The following is a 15,915-nucleotide window of genomic DNA, read 5'->3' as shown; positions in this document are numbered from 1 at the left end:
TTAGCCATTATACTGTATTCCAATATACTGTATTCTAATACATTCTTCTACCTCTGCCTGAACCTGTAGGGAATTCATGCAGGGCTCCGTATTTGTTGAGAGGTCACACCAGTGCTTTTAAATTCCAGCTGCAGCACTCAATCCTGTGATGAGTCTCCAAGCTTGGTTCTGGTCCATTTCTGTGGCCTTCAGGTATATATAATATTTCCCTCTTAGGTTCTCTGGAGAAAATGAAGTCTAAAACTCACCAGGTTATAAACATTCTGGAAACAAGACTACATTTCTTCTTATGGAAGTAGGTGTACCATCTTGATATTCTTATCTGAAAAAGTAGAATAAGCTACTTTCCCACAAAGAGGAAAACATTTTTGCCAAGTGAAGTGAAAATTTTACTCTTCCCACAATAGCCATAAATATGCTGAGGCCGTTATTTTGCCAGATGGTTTTTGAGACCCTGCTGAAATGAGAGAAGGCCTCATTTCATATTTCCCTCAAATTCTACCAGAAACCACACTTCTTGGGAGGAAAAAAAGTCCCCATGTAAGCATGTTTACCTTTAACTGACTAGGAAGTTGAAACTTGTCCATAAATGATGACTCACCATCATAGGCCTATAAAAGTAAAGGTACTTGTCTGTGGAAAAGCAGCAGCCTCCAGGCACAACCACTCAAGATGTACCCAGGTGTCCTGGCTGCCTTCCTCTTCTTGAGTTGGACTCACTGTTGGTCTCTGCCTCTTCCCAATGATGAAGGTTCTGACGATTTGTCCGAGGAAGACTTCCAGTTTGCAGAGGTAGAGTATTTTGCCAACCCCAATGGTGTGATACATCTCATAAATGTCCTTTTCTTTTAAAAGAGGATCATTGTGGTCTCTTTCCTAGAATTACCTGAAATCATACTACTATCCTCTGAATCCTGCTGGAATCCTGAAGAAGACGGCAGCAAGCTCTGTGGTTGACAGGCTTAGAGAAATGCAGACTTTTTTCGGCTTAGAGGTGACTGGCAGACTTGATGATAACACCTTAGACATCATGAAAAAACCAAGATGTGGGGTCCCTGATGTGGGTGAATACAATGTTTTTCCTCGAACTCTCAAATGGTCCAAAATGAACTTAACCTACAGGTAAATCATAGACTATCTTTCTTTAATATTTGTTATATTTTTTAGTATCAGATGTCTAATTTTCAGCACAAGCTGCAGGTGACAGAACACGTGTGGTCCCATTATTTTACGTAGGCCTTAGATATTAAACTGGAAGTTAAGTATGTCCAGGAATAACTTTAATACTGTTGATGAGAATATCTCATAGCATCTATTATGGTTACATTAACCCAGCATTATTTCTCATTGCAAATCTCAATTTATTTCTTTCAGATATGAAATCAAAATAGAAGTAAAAGTAGTTTCAAGGAAATTTGCAGAGATGCAGTAATCAGGCATATTTATTATAACAGTGCTAAAAATGGAGAGTTTCACTCTCTATGAACATTACAGAACTATTTCATTTGTTTGGGCTACAGTGATACAGAACTTTTAGCATGCAGTATAAGTTATATTAAACATCTAAATACTTTAAGATGTCAAATGGTCAAATCTTTGGAGATACTCAAATATCTGATTGAATTCTTCATTTTATAGTCTTTGTATGGCAGCATAATTAATAAGTTCTTGGAAACAATGGACCTTTAGTAGAACTTTTAGAGAAGCCATTGCATTTTGAGTAGAAAAGCAGTATTCCAAGAAAATATATTCTAAAATAGCTTTCACCTTCTGAAAATTTGATGGAAACTTTCTCTGTTGAATAGAATTGTGAATTATACCCCTGATTTGACTCATTCTGAAGTTGAAAAGGCATTCAAAAAAGCCTTCAAAGTTTGGTCTGATGTGACACCTCTGAATTTTACCAGAATTCAAAATGGCACTGCGGATATCATGATCTCTTTTGGAACTAAAGGTAATGATGCAGAATTTTTATATTCTCCTCCTTAATTGGCTCCATTCTTTTCTTCCTTCTTTCAGTTATTCATTAATTTTTACAGAATTCAACAAAAATTTGTTAAGCACCTGTGCTAGGCACTACTTCATATAATTAGAGTCTTAACTCTTGTTTTTGTGTATAGAGCATGGTGACTTCTACCCATTTGATGGACCCTCTGGTCTATTGGCTCACGCTTTTCCTCCTGGACCAAATTATGGAGGAGATGCCCATTTCGATGATGATGAAACCTGGACAAGTAGTTCCAAAGGTAGTATTTCTTATAAAGATATAATTCATGATTATCAGATTAGAGTAGATCATTAACCCATTAATAAGAAGTTTAAGCATACTGTAAATTATATTTGGTATTTGATTCTATTTTCCAAGTTAACAAGTATGATAATCTTCTACTTATTAGTCTCTACAAGTGACATTTGTATAAGCCAATATGAAACATTAAAAATGAGCAAAATCTACTAAGTCTAGTGGCTCGAGGGATACTAGCTAACTCTGAAACAGGATCAGAATGCTTTCTGTCAACGAAGGTGCTGTTATTGTGCATTACCTTTGACATGTTGAAGAAGTACAGTTTATTACAAATATAAATCTAAAAACTATTAGGGCTAAATATGTAGATCGTAAATGAGTTGGATGTGAGTTGGAATAGTTTTTTCCCTTGTAGAAATATTAATGGCACAAGTCCAGTCAAATTTCTGTTCTCTATTATATGTTACTTGTTTTAGACTTGTCTGTATCACTGATTTTACAAATACCACTCTAACAAATCAATATAGTGCCTTACTTGAGAAAGCATGAGACAAAACAGATTAAATTATATTTACAAGAGCAAAATGAAACTGACTGTTGAGTGAATTCAGTCAGTAGTTGAGTCTTCAAGGCTCAAAAGGATTGGGAATATTAATTTAGGCAGAAAAGCAGGATTATCACAACTAGTACTTAATTTTGGAGCTATATGGACTCTTAGTTGTGACAATTAAAGGGTAGTCTTCAAAAACAGCTACTTTTTATTATTCATTTAAATAAAAAGAATTATTTTTCCAAGAAGTAAAACTGGGCCTTGAATAGTCAATGTCTCAATGCATACATCTCCAAGCTGTCTTTGGAAGGGAAGGTGAGAATTTATATATTTAAGGTCTGAATATTTAGCAGGTAGGAATGATTTTAGGAAGAAAGAACAACACGTAGTATTGTTAAGACATAGTCACAGTAAGCTTCAGTTTTTGGTTCCTGCCTAAATTCTGGGTTTGAAAAATTTAAGTGAAATGAATGAAAACATCCATAAGTCAGGATTAATTTTTCAGCTGAAGGCCAAGAATGATACCCACTGCTAGTTATTTCAATGAAGAATTACTTGTCATTCAGATTATCATGAACTTTGATCACTCTTATGGTCTGCACAATTCACTAAGTTTGTTATACATTTTCTTCATGCATAAGCTGTGAGAGCAAAAGGTATTCAAGGTCAAATTGAAACCACTGACTCCAGCTTTCATGTGTTCTTTTGATATTTTATTATATTTTTCCAATTTAAATTACCAGTATTAGGAGGCTCAATAATTGGTGGAAAGAGTGACTAGAGGAAATAGTGTAAATACAGTGACATAGTAGTCTTCGAGAATAGAGGAAAGTTGGCCAATCATGTCCAGAGTTTCTGTTTCTTTAAATTCTAGAGTCTAGAGATATTCTGGAAAGGATCATTTGGTTGGAATTTGCTCCCAAGTAGATTCTCGGAGATCCTATTTAATGCATCCTCTATGCTTGGTCACTATACCTTTGGATGCTGCCTCCGGTTTAGATGATGTTCTAGGCAGTACTGTAGATATGTATCATCCTATATTTTTTCCCATGAGTTTCCAGTTAAAGTCATCACTGTCTACTTTCCTCACCTGACATGAGAAAACAAAGAGCAAATCAGGATTACTAGTGTCTTCACAATAAATCGTTTTTGATTACTAATCAATGTGTTGGTACTCTGTGTAGGCAGCTATAATCGAAGAGAGCACCAAATTATTTATAATGATTAAATCAATGTTTTAATCATTTAAGACACTGAATATTAACTTTAAAAAGTTAAATGGCCAAGAAAGAGAAATGGTGACATATTAATAATAAACAAAATAATATTTATTCTGTGAATTGGTCGTTGGAGGACTTTTTTTCTCAGTTTCTTTGTTTTCTTACAGGTTACAACTTGTTTCTTGTTGCTGCCCATGAGTTTGGCCATTCCTTAGGTCTTGACCACTCCAAGGACCCAGGGGCACTCATGTTTCCCATATATACCTACACTGGCAAAAGCCACTTTATACTTCCTGATGATGATGTACAAGGGATCCAGTCTCTCTATGGTAACTATTAATTTATCAGTTTAACAGCAGAAGAGATATATACATTTATTTTCTAAATTATTAGTGAATTTACCATTACCAATATTGCTGTCCTGGTTTTGTTATTAAAACCTGGAGAAACACGCTCATTTTTTCTTTCCAAATCAAACTACCTGCTCAAGTAGGAAATATTCCATTCTCCAAGGTTTTCGCAGAATGTAACTCCTCATGTTTGTATTTTATACATTGTAAGGTACATTTGATATCCTCACAATACCTCTGACATCAGAAAGAAATATTTTATTCACCATTTAACCAATGAAGAAACTAAGCCTGTAGAGTTTAAATAGTGTATCGATAGCAGCACAGCCGGGTGAAATACAGCTGGATAGTAACACAGCTTTTGGGATAGCTTTCACCCAGCTTATACAGGGAGAAAGTGAGATTTTAACCAGCTTTTACAAAATCTGGGTATTCTTTCAACTACTCCTGTTTGCCACAGTAGAATCCATTCAAGTGGCCTGTGTTAGTTTTTAATCAACAGCTACAGTGACCATTTGTAAGAATCTGTTCCTTTTTTTTCTTCCAAATTTTCAATAATATTTACAAAATAATTAAACTTCAACCCAAACAAGCAAAAGTACCTACCATAAATAGAAGTAAAACCACAGTACACAGTCATCAGTGTAGACACTTCTAGAACACAGAGCTCAGAAAACTAGCTCAGGCCACCTCAACCTATTATTTTCCCTTCTGGATTTAAATCTACTACAGCAGCTAGTGTAGGCACAGGCAAGAATTTTGCAATTTTTACTATTTCTACAATATCTTGACTGAGGAACTTAATGATAGAACTAATAGGACCTATTTAGAGAAAAATAAGTTTAGAATTATTTTATTTACTGCACCTCTTCTGCACTCATGTGAGCTGGTGGAACAGTTCCCAACATGTGGCCAGTCATACCAGAATGGCTGAAGACCTAGCTTTTCACTGAGATGCAGCTGTGATGTGGTCAACTGGTAAAGCGACATGAGCTGATGTTGACAGCTGATAAAATAGGCAAGAGAAAGAGCGCAAATGAGGGCTGCCACAGAGAAAACATGCCGCCAGAAATGGCTTTGAGAGGAATGTGTTTCTCAAGCGAAGTCCGTCAATAGGTTGTGCAAAGCATGGGGAAAGTTTCCTCAAAGTCTTTTCTCCACCACCCCCACCACCCCATTTCTATCACCAACCTCAAGAAAGCTAAATTTGTAGCTGAGATGATTCTCAAGGGTCTTGGAAGATGAAAACAGAAGGAGAAGTCCCGTAGGCAAGAACTTGGTAACCATGGAGGAAGGAAGTAGGATTACAGGTTCTTTGGAGCATTATGTAGTAGTGGCAGGACTTACTGCCCTTTCTGCTCTCCATTGGCAGAATCAGGTCATCCTCAGTAACTTCCTTCACTCATTTCATGACTGCAGGTCCAGGAGATGAAGACCCCAACCCTAAACATCCCAAAACGCCAGACAAATGTGATCCTTCCTTATCCCTTGATGCCATTACCAGTCTCCGAGGAGAAACAATGATCTTTAAAGACAGGTACTCTTCGTATTATTTTATAAAACCTGCATGTAACAAACATTTGTGAGGCCATGTCTTCAAATTGCCAAAACATGTGGTCAAACTTCCAAAGAAAGGTGAAGTTAGTGAAAATAACTTTGGGTAGTTTATTTACATATATGAGAGGAAGTAAATAACTGATGGATAAATGTTTTACTTTTCAATGGATAATCTTGGCATTGTATAGCTTCCTTTTACATCTTTGGTTGTAGTTTTTCTTATAAAGGCATATTTACAAAGTAAATATAGAAATACGATTTATTTATTTTAAAATGCAGTTATTGAAATCAATTACCATGTTAGTAAGCTGTTACTCATAATTCCACATGAATTCCTTTTGATATGGAAAAACTTAGTTCTGGTAACATATGTTGGAATTTAAGAGAGGAAGCACTGTACAACCTAAATCTATAGGTGACAAAAAATGAAATACTAATTTTTAATTTTGATATTGTTTTAATATCCTTATTTGTTCATTTGTTCATCTATTCAATGAATTAATTGTTCCCTCATCTGGGATCCTATAGCATTCCTACCTCCTCTACTATAGCTCTAATTTCATTGTGCTCCAGTATTTTCTCATATATCACTTTCCCCAGGCCATGAGATCTTGGGAGCATAGTTTGTGTCACTCATGTTTTCTTCCCAGAGTCCAACACAGTGCCTGGCACATTTGCTTGCCACTTAAAAGATATGCAAAATTGAACAAAGCACGGTCCCAGCCCACAAATGACTTGGAGCCTTCACAAAGGCTCTGTGAGATTTTAGACTTCAATAATTTAGGATAGAGTTAAGATAGCAACAGCTTGTTTAACTGACACTTAAGGGAAGTGGAAATCTTTCACCCTCACGGGTGCTAGGGAGTGGTTGTGTCTAACTTACCTGTATTGATGTGGAGAAAGGTGGCTAGCAGGATAGACATATTGCACTTGAAAAAATGATGGCAAACTCTGCATTTTTACTTTTGTGTTAGATTCTTCTGGCGTCTGCATCCTCAGCAGGTTGACGCAGAGCTGTTTTTAACAAAATCCTTTTGGCCAGAACTTCCCAACCGTATTGATGCTGCATATGAGCACCCTTCCCATGACCTTATCTTCATCTTTAGAGGTAATCTTTCCACCAGTGAGACCTCCCACATGTCCAGAGCAGGCAGTGATGAACTTCATGTTACCAGAGACTTAAAAAAATGATTGTTGTCAAAAATACACCTAAATTAAGAATCAAGTATAACAAAATGGGAACCAGAAAGCACCTGAAACCTTTCTACCAAGTGTCCCCAAATTTGACAAGTAAAAAGTCTACATTATTACTTATCATATCCACTCTTTATTTCACACCAATCATGTCAGTTTTTTCTCTTATTTCCTCTTAAAAATTATTTACTAAGCAAATGTAATAACAATGTACATTTTTAAAAATTGAAAAAAATTATCCATAATTCCCCCTTCTGAAAAGTCAACTTATTTTATTTTATCACTTTATTTTCTAGTCTTTCACCATATGAAATACATATTTTAAATATTTATATTCATAATGTATATACATTTTAATATTCTACTTGACATAGGTTCCCGAATTGCTATTCCAGCTTCGTGATCATAATTTATAATGGCTACATAGCATTTTACTGACATTGTTTCTATTGTTTGACTATTATAGTAAAGCTATAATGAAGTCACTTTTTAGAGAAGAAAATAATTTTCTACTGGTATGAAATTTGAGTTTTCAAGTTAATTTCCTATTCCTACTGTGCTGCTTATTCATACAGAAATCTTAATGTATTTTTCACCCAGTTCCAAACTTAATATTCAGAGGTATCAAATTGTCAAACTAATCATGATATTTGGTGGGCTATACTTACAGTTAGGAAACTGGCATCTTAAATCCTTTTTTTTGTTTGTTTGAAGAATGTGCATATTTCTGTGTTTCATAAACATGGTGACCACAAACACTGACTAATTTATTTCTAAATGTGTAAAATGAGTCTTTCTTTGTTAAATATCTACATATGTGAGTTTTAATAGATTCCTTTGAATAATAAAACAATTCTTTTACTTTTTCTAGGCAGAAAATTTTGGGCTCTTAATGGTTATGATATTCTGGAAGGTTATCCCAGAAAAATATCCGACCTGGGATTTCCAAAAGAGGTTAAAAAGATAAGTGCGGCCGTTCACTTTGAGGATACGGAGAAGACGCTCTTCTTCTCAGGAAACCAAGTCTGGAGGTATGGCAGCCATATTTACTGACCCATCATCTTATATCATAGAGGAAAAGTGAGTCTCAAAAATCCCTTGCTACTTAAAATTATCTCATGAAGTATTGTAAATGTTATACCCGTCATTCATTCTCTTCCATGCCAGCTCCAGCAGGTAGCTCTTAACACAGGTATTTAAAAGTCTCAAGCCCTCTTGAAAATACACATATAATTCTTGCCCTTTCTGGGCCACTCTTCTCTTTCTTAGGCATTTGTTGTACTACAACCATGGCAAAACTCTCTCTCTTATTTTGACATCTTAATTCCTTGTAATCTTTCTCCTGGATTCTCTTTCTTGTCATCCTCTCTTAATTTACATGGAGCTCCATCTTCTGTGGCCAGAGAGGACACAAGAATAGGTACAGGAAAGGACTGAGCAAGAGAAGGCCACAATTTCTAGTCTGTTGATTCATCGGAGAGGTTGGCCAGGAAGCTGCTAGGCTTGTAGTTTGTGAAGCCAGCTCCTTTTGAAGAACAAGTAGAACAGGAATATCGAAAACACATGTAGAGCTCAAGGCAGCATTGACATTGGCAATATTTATGAGCCCAAATCCATGTCTATATTCAGGGATGATTATCTCATAGGTACACAATAGTTGAAATATTTTAAATGGTAACTTTACTCCCTCTATACACACACACACACACACACACACACACATATATATATATATACACTCATTTTATATATATATATACATATATATACACTCATGCATGCATGTTTACACACACATACACACTCTTACATATCATCTTTACGTTTTGGCTTCTTTATTTCTGATAATGACACTTACCACTTTAAATATTACTGCCAGGTTCTACCTGCACTAGTGTTCCAGTCCCTTTACCTTATATGAGGTCTATGGCTCAGTCAAAATGGATTGCTTATCATATCTCAAATGCACTGTGCTTTTATCTCCCCACAACCTTCCCTTATGCAATTTTCTTTGCTAGAGGTCTTTCCCTACATCTCTGTCTTTTGAAATTCCATCCATTGTTTAAAGTTAACTTGAAAGTCTTTCTTGATCACCCCATTCAAAATTATCTCCCTTCTCATGTAACTCCCATGACATCTCATGTTTACTCTCTCATGATGTTTAGCCCCTATTGCCTAATGTTGCAGTTTTGTGTGTATATGTCTTAGCTTTCTTGATAGTGCAGTGGTTCTTACTTTTTATCTATTGAAACATACCTCAAAAATATAAAAGACTTTCAGTAACAGTAAGAATATTACATCACAGGAGGCTGTTCTCTTAGGTTAATTTCAGAGTGTGTTTGGTTGGCTAGGGTGTGAGTATGTGCAGGGGAAGAAGAGTATGGAATATAAAGTTATGAGAGGGGGAAAGCTGTGCTCCCCTTCCTAGTTTTATTTCCACTGTATGCCTCTATAACTTTTTAGTGCAGAAATTGAACCTTAAATAGTTTGGCATCCGTTACTGCACTTAGCAAGTTGTCTTACACATAGTGGGAGCTCAACAGATAATCGTTCAATGCATAAACATATATTTCACTCTAAGAACACTTTCCTAATAATATACTTTTATAGCAGCTATACAAATTTTGAAATGGAAGTGAGCTTATAACTGTCTTTACAAAGATGGTCTTTAGGCAAGTCAAAGTACCTCACCAGGTATCCACTGTATACTCAGTATTATAATTCCCAATTTTAAAAAGCTACTGGTTGTTTCAAATGGACTTAAAAATTTGAAACTTTTGTCAATTTTGAAAGCTGCCATTATATCCATTGTATTATTTCTGAAGTAATTTACCTATGACCTACTCAAGAGTTTCTTTTTCTTATTAAATAGCTATGATGAAACTAACCATATGATGCATAAAGACTACCCCAGACTAATAGAAGAGGACTTCCCAGGAATTGGTGATAAAGTAGATGCTGTCTTCGAGAAAAATGGTAACTAGTTTCATTGAACTGACCTTAATGGAGGGCTTCTGTAGCCCCTTGAAATAATTTCCTTATAAAGGAATTTTACACAGAACTTAGATGTGCTGATAAATGTCTGACAGTTAAGGGATTACTCATTCTTGTGTGACTACTGACACAGACAGCAAACAAAAATTAATATGCTTAGAATAAATGAGAATTTTACTTAATGACTGCTAATTCTATGAATAAAAGATGCCAAATCTTAAACACTTCCTTAAATTTAAAGATATTAAGATGCAAAAAGTATAGTTCAAATCAGGGGTGGAGTGGGGAGTAATTTATATATGAAGACCAATAATCATAGCTATATAATGATTTTTTGCTTGAATTATGGAAAGAGATGTTATCTCTAACTTACAAAAAATAACCAATATCAATAATTCAACCATCAAAACTGGAACTCCTGCCAATACAGCAATTAATTCGAGGTGACAGTTTAAGAGAGCTGGAGACATTTATACCTTTCCCCCTCTTTAAATTATAAGCAATATATTAAAACATTAGTGGTATTTATAAAGATAAACACTGGAATGTTAAAAAAAAAGTGAAGCTAACAGATTGGGCTTTTAAAAATAGCTAGAGTAAAACATTATTTTCAAACTCTGAAATTTTCTTTTTGGTCTTTTCCTTTTAGGTTATATCTATTTTTTCAATGGGCCCATACAGTTTGAATACAGCATCTGGAGTAACCGTATTGTTCGTGTCATGCCAACAAATTCCCTTTTGTGGTGTTAAATGTTTTAAAAATATTGTTATTTAAATCCTGGAGACCATTTGGGATAATGCTTCCAGACATTTTTGGGGGGGGCCATGGGGGAGGGAGAGATATCAGGGGAAAGCTTAGTTCTGTGAACAAGCTTCAGTAAGTTATCTTTGAATATTTAGTATCTATACAGCTATGCGTGGGGCTGGAACCACAATGAATTTTAAAGTCATGAGATTCATTATCTCTAAGGATCACCTAATTCTTGTGTGCTATACAGAAGCAGTAGTTGACAATATTCAACATCAAAAATGGGATATATGATCTGTCAAAGAGAGTTAGCTTAATATATTTATAAGGAAACTTTGCAAAAACATAAAAGTAAATCACATTTATATAATTAATGAATCATCTTTACCAAATAGTATAAAGTCATATGAAAATGCAATTTTGGGGGAGCATATGACAGCCATACACAAACAACAATAAACCAAAGGGAAATGTCTGTAATAAATATATTATAGACAACTTTCCAAAGAAATAACTTGGGTTTTTCACTAAAAATACTTGGATGTATGTGCCCCTCTTCATGCAGAAATATCAGTGTCACTAAAGATATGAGACAAAGACTAATGGTGAGGACAGCAGATGTGGCCTTTGTATTGTGTTTAATTTTCACTATTGACAATGACTCAAGGACTACTCTCAGAGAAGACAAATATTTCTTTTCATATTTATAGAAGACAAAGAGAGATGATCTCTCTTTGTATTAAAATATTTCAGGTCTTTCAAAAATATCAAAGTATACTAAAATTGTTAACAAAATGATCTAAGGCCACAGAATCACTTTTTCATAAATCATCTGATTATTTAAGGCTAAAAGTAGTGTTTTAACCCTATTTTATCTAAACAATTGTTTTAATTGTCCAGTTTACCTTGGATATATAAGCTAGTTTTGAAAGAAATAGACTAAAATTTATCATAAATTGGAAGTGAATATGTTAAAACAGAGATATCCAAAATAAAGGAAATATTCTACTGGATTATGGTCCTCTTGAAAAATGAAACTATGCCTTTTTTCTCCTTTTTGTTTTCTTTAATCCCTCGGAACTTTTTACAGTGCTTGGCACTTGGTACTTATTGAATATATGAATGGTCATCAAGGGAAGAACTTTTGTGTTGAGAGATCATGTTCCTAAAAACTCAGGCAAAGAAAAGAAAGTGTATTATATATGTGAAAAGTATTAGGAAGTGTTTATATTGTTTATAATAAAAAGTTATTTTAACAGACATTGTCATACAGTATATTTTTGTCTTTTGGTATAATTTTAAGCTTTTCCTCACACAAAGAATGTCCATTTAAATTATTCCTTTTTCTTGCTAATCTCTTTGTTGGGTTGTTTCTTATAAGAACACTAAATTCAAATTTAGTATTAATTGTACCCGGCTTTTTTAACTCAAGTTCTGGTCGAGTTTGGTCAGCCTCGTGCTGATGAGCCCCATTTACTGGGCCAGCTTCCTTAGATGGAGCCCACAGGCTCCTCAGAATCTTCTCTGCTGAGAGTATTACTTGGTAATGAAGTGGAGAAAGCAGTAGATCTAGAGTTAGGACTGAGTCCTAACACCAACTCTGCCATGAACTCGGGCATGTTACTACAGGCAGCTCATTTAATCTGTGTGGGCTTTAATTTGCTGATGTTTAAAATGAAAGGAATAGCAGCTTTGGGGAAATATGAGGAAGCAGGGAACTCTAATGGGGAAGACAAACACTACCTAGGAAACTCAGGGCCACTGAGCTTAAACATTAGGTCTTTTGTGTTTTCTTAAACAGTGTTCATCCCCAAACATTTAATAAGTATCTGTTCTATGTCAGGCACCTAAGACATTGAGATAAACTAGAAAAACTTGATCTCTACCCCTGAAGAGCTTCTATCCTACTATGAAAACAAAGCGATTAAAATTGAGTAAATAAAGTGCTTTTCCAGGGGAGAAATGACCACCTGTTATGGGTGCAGAGAAGACTGCTCTTACCTTCCTCCCAGTGCACCCCCAAAGTCAGTCTATGCACTTTTCATCTTCCTTGACAATTTAATAGGATTACTGATTTCTAAGTTTTGCTATTGGTGTAGAACATCATCTACCCATCCATCCATCCATCCAATAAATATATAAGGTATAATAAGTATTAATTTCTGTCCTGTGTCAGGAACTTAAGTAGATGCTGGGAGTACAGTGAAAACCAAAACCTCATTACTTTCTTGAAGCTCGCAGTGTAGTTGGGGAGACAGATATTAATCAGATAAGTATAAATTACAACTGTGATAAATGCTATAAGGTAAGGAAAATTGCTCTGAGATCCTCTCATAAGAGGGATTTTACCTACTGTATATATTGGGGGGAGGGAAACAGGAGGGTCTTTCAAGAAGGGCAACACAAAGGAAGAGATAGATACCCAAGCTGACATAAAAAATGAGTACAAGGCAGTGAAGGGAATCAGGGAAAGAGTTCCAGGCCCATGCCTTCAGACTAGAATGGATCTGTTGGAGCTCAGTAGAGTTACAGAGAGGGTTTTTTTCACCTGCACCACACAGCTTGCAGGATCTCATTTCCCCGACCAGGGATTGAACCAGATCTCAGCAGTGAAAGCTCAGAATCCTAACCACTAGACTACCAGGGAACTCCCTTACAGATAGTTTTATGATGATGTTGACAGAGCATGGATAGGTAAAACGTACCAGGAAACCCCCTAAATCCAGCCATGTTCCTCCTATCTTTCACTATGCCAAATATAAATCAGAGAATCTCTCTATGATCAATAACAACAAAAATAGTATTGATTTTTAAAGACTGTTAGCACAAAATAACTGTCTATGCTAAAAATAAGCATAGGTCATTGCAGGAGTTGGCATGTGAATATCTACTTCTTGGTAATTGAGTCAGTTGATGGAAATATTAACTTTTTTGAGCATATGGGTGTCTACATTATTCTGAAACAAGGTGGGGTCCTGTTTCCATCAGAGCACTGGGGAGGCCCTTCCCCTTTGAAGGCCTTGGTCCTGCCTGGCGTCCAGTGGGTCAGTGCATGGTACTGGTGTGGTAAAAGGCCACTCACCAACCCCATCCCTCGTCTTAAGTGGATGACTTAACTCTGAGGGAAACCCCAGGTGGATGGTGTCTAACTCCTCTCTGCATAAGAATTGTTGCTTTAGAACAATACTTCTCAATGTGTGTTCTGTAGGCCAGCAGCATCAGTGCCACCTGGGAACTTGCTAGAAATGCACATTCTGTGCTCCCCCAGAGCCAAGGAATGAGATCTGTGTTTTAACAAGGCTTCTAGTCCCTCAGGTCCCAGAGTCCCTCAGAAAATCTCTTGTTCTGAGAGAGATGACATTGGTGTTCCCAGGAGTCAAAGCTTCCTGCTAAGATCTTGGGGAACACTGTATTCTACATTCCTTCCAGAAGGTTCATAGTATATACTAGCATATTAAAGGCTACAAATAATCCTGTGTCAAAGAAACTGTTTAACCTATTGAACAAGGTTTTCCAAACATATCTGAACATGGAACATCATTTACTTTCTTTTACTCTCTTTTTAAAAGAGATGTTTAACTTGATTTCAGAAAAATTTTCATTTGCTTTATTATTTGCTTGCATGGTCTCTCTCATGGATGCCTAGATAGATAAACCAGTAGATAAGAGATATATAGTCAGGATTTTTCCCAACTCCCATCTCTGCTCCAGCCTCAACTTCCAATGTCCAATCTGATTGGTGTTACTTGGATCAGTGTCCCTCCACTGTGGCCAGAGTACCAAATTCAAATTACACCAAATGTCTATTTGGAGTTTACCAGTGGGGGCAGGGGTACTATTTAAAAAGAACTCAATATGAGTTGAGTGGTTGGGCTTAATAGGTTATGCTATAAAATATGTTACAGTTAAAATACAAATAGCCTGTTCACACAGATATTCATGTATGATGTGAAGAGACCAAGTTAGAGTGCATTTGCCCAACACACTGCACTCAAGTCGAATTGTAGATAGTAACGGCCTCTTCATCAAATAATAAGGGTGAAAAGTTTGAAAACCCCCTCGAAGTGAACCAGTAGTTTAAATGTTTTGAAATAGGAGCAATTGACGAGATCCCATGCTGGTGAAACAAATTTTGCCCTGGAAATTATCCTGGGAGAACTTTCAAATTAAATTAAAAATAGAGTCCTCAATCCCTGTATCCTCATATCAGAATAAAAATGCCAAGATATATATAGTAGGCCTCACAAAAAGATAGCCACCATACTTCTCTACTAAATTTAAGTCCCAGTTACAGGAAATACCTTGGTATTTAAGGATTCATCATAAGGTTGTGAGATTCAAAATACTTCCATTAGGTGGCATCAGCCATACTGTTTTGAAAATGATGAATCGATTTAATTACAAAACAAAACTAATACTTCGCTCTTTAATGTAAGGATGAGGAATCTGGCCAAATTGCTGATGGTTTAATCCCTGACTTTATGCCGTTGACTTTCAAATAAGGTTTAACAGCTTAGGAATTCAAGAATAGCTTGCTCTAGTTTCCTTATGTGTCCCTGTCACTCATCTCAACTCTAAAATTTTCCTTCACGGGAGGTGAGAGTCAGGAAGCTGTGTCTCACCAAGCCACCAAGACCTGCTGCAGGTCCCTTGGAGCTGGGGTTTGTGCGTCACCACAGACCTCTGGGTGACAGGCTCCAACATGAACCACAAAATACACAATGTACCCAGAGAATGGAATCTCACTAAAAAGAAACCAAACTAGCTGGCAGCAAGAGGGAAGAAAATCCCAAATTACCAGTCCAATTACCTGGAGACAATGTTAAGCATAGAGGAAGAGAATGCTTAAGCTTTCCAAATGTTCCTTCTCACATGGTTTAGTTTTTCTAAATTTTGTTGGATGTTTATACCTGCCTGATATTCTAGAGTTTGTGAAATGCTGATTTAGGATTTCTTGGCTTTGTTCTACCTCACTGCTCACAAGGTACTCAAATGGGACTACAACTATTCTATTAATGACCTCTGGAGGATCAAAGATATGGTAGGTTTACACCAAC

General features: G+C 36.0%; 1 protein-coding gene across 1 annotated transcript; it reads left to right on the top strand.

The window, feature by feature from the left end:
- Window positions 1-343: 343 nt before the first annotated feature.
- On the top strand, window positions 344-14,262 carry MMP13 (matrix metallopeptidase 13). The gene is made up of 10 exons (XM_022560545.3): window positions 344-792; window positions 881-1,122; window positions 1,806-1,954; window positions 2,121-2,246; window positions 4,183-4,344; window positions 5,785-5,902; window positions 6,897-7,030; window positions 7,988-8,147; window positions 9,989-10,092; window positions 10,760-14,262. Exons 1-10 carry the CDS (start codon window positions 673-675, stop codon window positions 10,858-10,860), a joined length of 1,416 nt encoding a protein of 471 aa, XP_022416253.1. The 5' UTR covers window positions 344-672; the 3' UTR covers window positions 10,861-14,262.
- The last annotated feature ends 1,653 nt before the right edge of the window (window positions 14,263-15,915 follow it).

The sequence above is a fragment of the Delphinapterus leucas genome, chromosome 7 (assembly GCF_059928025.1).
Source record: "Delphinapterus leucas isolate spDelLeu-1000000601 "Yukka" chromosome 7, BTC_Dleu_Yukka2, whole genome shotgun sequence".
NCBI lineage: Eukaryota > Metazoa > Chordata > Mammalia > Artiodactyla > Monodontidae > Delphinapterus > Delphinapterus leucas.
The sequence above is the reverse complement of the archived record's forward strand: the minus strand, read 5'-3'. Positions and strand labels throughout refer to the sequence as shown.